At 38.1% G+C, this 3,863-nt stretch overlaps 1 protein-coding gene across 1 annotated transcript; it reads left to right on the top strand.

Moving 5' to 3' along the window:
* The first annotated feature begins 699 nt into the window (after positions 1-699).
* Positions 700-3,511, top strand: PTS (6-pyruvoyltetrahydropterin synthase). The gene is made up of 4 exons (XM_081797363.1): positions 700-810; positions 1,360-1,455; positions 2,276-2,346; positions 2,520-3,511. The coding sequence occupies exons 1-4, from the start codon at positions 700-702 to the stop codon at positions 2,641-2,643; spliced, it is 402 nt and encodes a 133-aa protein (XP_081653489.1). The 3' UTR covers positions 2,644-3,511.
* Positions 3,512-3,863: the final 352 nt, after the last annotated feature.

Raw genomic sequence — 3,863 nt, 5'->3', positions numbered from 1 at the left:
AGTTGTTGCTCTTCTTTTCTTCGATCTCCTGTTGAGTTTGTAGGTGTTCAGAATGGTTTGATCCCTATCCAGCTGAATTCCTGAGAGGAGACGAAATCCAGGTCTCCTACTCCTCCGCCATCTTGCTCCGCCCCCTTGATCATAGATTTTTAACACTACCCTGTGTTATTCATTCTAATTTTATCATAAACTCACTGAGGCAGTTCACCATAGAGATAACACAGAAGAAGGAGTTCAATCAAGGACTTGCTGACTGTATCATTATAGAAATCCTGCATTGTCAGAGACCTTAGAGATTATCTAAACCAACTTTTTCATTCCATAGATTAAGATTGAGAGAGGCCAAACAGTTCACGGACTTACCTTAGGTTGTGTGGTTAGTCTTTTACAAAATTGGGAGTGGACTTCCTTCTATCCAGCTTTGTTATCATTCCATCATTTTACCTGTTCAGTTCTTCACTTAAACTCTGCTTTTTTTTTTTTTAAGATTTTATTTATTTTATTTAACAGAGAGATCGCGCACACGTACAAGCGGGGGAGCGGCAGAGGGAGAAGCAGACTCCCCTGCTAAGGAGGGCTTGATCTCAGAACCCTAGGATCATGACCTGAGCCAAAAGCAGATGCTTAACCGACTGAGCCACCCAGGCGCCCCCTCTGCTCCTTACTCTTGTTCTAGAATCTGACATTTGTCTCATAAAAATGCTATTAATGATCATTACTGCTTCCGCAGTACTTATCATCCATATATTCAGCAAGTTCGCCCGCTCTGCATCAGTCTTCGAGCTAAGTACCAGGAGTACACAGATGAGTGTGACATAGCCCTTACCCACAGAGTGCTCATGTTACTTTTTTAGGAGGCAGACGATAATAAGTGCTCAGTAAGTTTCAACTGAATAAATGAATAAGAGGGGCGCCTGGGTCACTTGGTTGGGCAGCTGACTCTTGATTTCAGCTCAGGTCATGGTCTCGGGGTCCTGGGATCAGCCCTGAATTGGATTCTCTGCGCAGTGGGCAGTCTGCTTCAGGATTCTCTCTCTCCCTCTGCCTCTCCTCCCACACGTGCATGCGTGCTCTCTCTCATAAATAAATAAATCTTCAGAAAAGAAAAGAATAATCAGTGAATGAACAGATAGCAGTGTGTTTCAAGTACTTTAGGAAGCTATAAAGACAGAATTTTTGCATTTATTGGGGACATAAAATATATATACACGGAGTGCTGTACAATCCAAGACAAGAGTATAGGAAATATGAGGCGTCCCATGCGTGCATATGACCACATGCTAAAGGAGAGGTTCTGTGTAGAGAACTCTTCCCCACTTTTTGTACCTGAGGGACACCATGCAGTCCAATCAGTAACAGTGGCTCATCGTGGCTTATAGAGTAAAGTCAGAGAGGCCTGTGGAAGAAGCTTCAAAACAAAAGTTGGGACCTGAACTGGAATTGAAGAGAAAACAGGTATTTTCTTGATATCCATGTTGGAACTGCCCTTCATTTGCTCTGTTTTAAAGGCTATTTGGTTTAAGGCTTAACTCTTTTTATATGGTTCTGGTTTTGCTCAAAAAATGATTATTATTATTAATGTACTCTTCTGAGAACCATACCATTGGGAAATTAGATTGTTTCACAAGTGCTTAGATTTTGTACACTAGCTAAAAGTAAAAAGAAAGAATAAGGCAATTACTGTTCTTGCCACTGACAAGGGAGAACATTATGTTAATATATACACGTATTAGGAAGCAACGGTCTTCACATATTTATATATTTTTTCTCCTAAGAGTCCAAGATCATTCTTAAATTACTCCTCATAGCAGAAATTTAGAACTACTTACATAATTTCACTCTTAGTCTGCTTTGTAAAATGTAGTACTCACTGGATCCTTCTCCTAATGACATTGTGGTGTTGGGCTGAAGAGAAGACTGTATGGAGAAGTATTTTTGGGATTAGTATTTTTGGTAAGTTTATGGACAGAATTCAAGAAGCGTTAAACTCAGTTCTGAACCGCAATGGCTGGTTACAAGAAAGCTCCAGTGAATTCTCTACTTTTAGGTTTCTTACCTCTTTGCATTTAGTAATGAGGAGAACCAGTCATTATGGAGATCTGGGCTTGCTTTATTTTTCAACCTTAAGCGTTGCTTTGTGAGACATGGACGGAGTACTTACAAGTACTGAGTTAGCGGCTAACTGATGAGTTATGGTTTAGAAGCAAAGATAGAACACTTTGGAATTTGAGTCCTAAATGGGATGAGTGGTGTTTTTCCTTTGTTTTATCTATAGGAGGCAATTATGAAGCCCCTTGATCATAAGAATTTGGATCTGGATGTGCCATACTTTGCAGATGTTGTAAGGTGAGTAGAGAGTAAGAAAGAAGAATTGCTGTCAACATTTTATCTGACCACTGCGTGATTTCTCAAGTTTTGTTTTAACATTATCTTTTAAATCTAGAATTTCTGTTCTCTATCAATATCAAAAATGAAATTTTGTTTATTTGCTTTTGATCTTCTTTCCTTTTTTTCTACAGCACGACAGAAAATGTAGCTGTATATATCTGGGAAAACCTCCAGAAATTTCTTCCTCTGGGAGTTCTCTATAAAGTAAAAGTGTATGAAACTGACAATAATATCGTTGTCTATAAAGGAGAATAGCTTTTAGGGGTTAATACTGTAGAAAGACTAATTTCTTTCCATATTTGAAAAAGGTCTTTATCCCCTGGGACTATTAAGAAGTCGTCACATACTTGTTATGCCTCCACATTGTGTTCCGGAGTGCCCAATTGATTGAAATTGTTGAGTGTAAAACCTGTTGTGAATTCAAATCTATCTTAAAACCAAACTTGTAAAACATCCTGAGTATCATTTAGAGAGTCTTTTATTTATAGATTAAAAATCACTTCATTTTCAGTAAAATGTTGTGGTGTGGAATTTAGAAGTAAAATAAATCAATTTTTGTTTTTCCGTTATCTCATTTTTAGTATTCATTTTTTTCTTGGTATAATATGAATGGAGAAAGTGTTTATAAGACATCGTAGGTGATACTTAAAAAAACAAAACTACAGGTGACCACAGAACATATACTTCTTCCTTGATTACTTCTCAGGTATGTAGGGACACAAGTTTATTCAGTGAAAATGAGACACACAAATCATGTTGGCGATGCATTGTAGGTGGATGTACAAGGATTGATGAAAATACCGTTTAGCGCACGTTGTTCAATGCAGTTTTGCATGTCTTATTGAACTATGAGTTGCTAGTGAGGATCAGCATGTTCACTGAACATTTGTTGGAGTATCATTAAACTATTTATTATGTATATTTGTCCATGTTTCCAGACGTTATGGTCACCTGAACAGTTTTAATTCAGAAAACTGAAGAATAATCACATATATCAAATCCTATTAAATTAACATGAGAAAGGATATATTATACTGTAATGTGTCCCTTATATACAGTTTTTCCTAATCGATCCCATTTTGTTCTGATCATTAAACTTAACACCTGCTTAAGTTGAACTGTATTCTTGGCGTCTGGTTTCTTTTCTTCATGACTAAATCTGCAAGAATGTATTTGCTTGCTTTGCACAAAGAACTGTTCTCTCTTGTGTTCTCATTTGTATCCTAAACTTTTTTTTTTTTTTAAGATTTTATTTATTTATTTGAGAGAGAGAGAGAGCACATGAGACAGGGGGAGGGTCAGAGGGAGAAGCAGACTCCCCGCTGAGCAGGGAGCCCGATGCGGGACTTGATCCCGGGACTCCAGGATCATGACCTGAGCCGAAGGCAGTCGCTTAACCAACTGAGCCACCCAGGCGTCCCTGTATCCTAAACTTCTTAAAGGTAGGGTTTTATTTTTCTCTCCACATAGCAACT

Source organism: Leptonychotes weddellii, chromosome 11 (assembly GCF_054177405.1).
Source record: "Leptonychotes weddellii isolate Sample4059 chromosome 11, ASM5417740v2, whole genome shotgun sequence".
Lineage (NCBI taxonomy): Eukaryota > Metazoa > Chordata > Mammalia > Carnivora > Phocidae > Leptonychotes > Leptonychotes weddellii.
Note: the sequence above shows the minus strand (reverse complement) of the source record. Positions and strands in the feature narration are given on the sequence as shown.

What these genes read in the sequence shown, in the direction of transcription:
- PTS (XM_081797363.1), top strand. Translation starts at nt 700, where the DNA reads ATGCTATTAATGATCATTACTGCTTCCGCAGTACTTATCATCCATATA. An exon ending in CCAGGAGTACACAGATGAGT is followed by an intron (nt 811 to 1,359) that starts GTGACATAGCCC and finishes AATCAGTAACAG; the next exon opens with TGGCTCATCGTGGCTTATAG. An exon ending in TGGAATTGAAGAGAAAACAG is followed by an intron (nt 1,456 to 2,275) that starts GTATTTTCTTGA and finishes TTTTATCTATAG; the next exon opens with GAGGCAATTATGAAGCCCCT.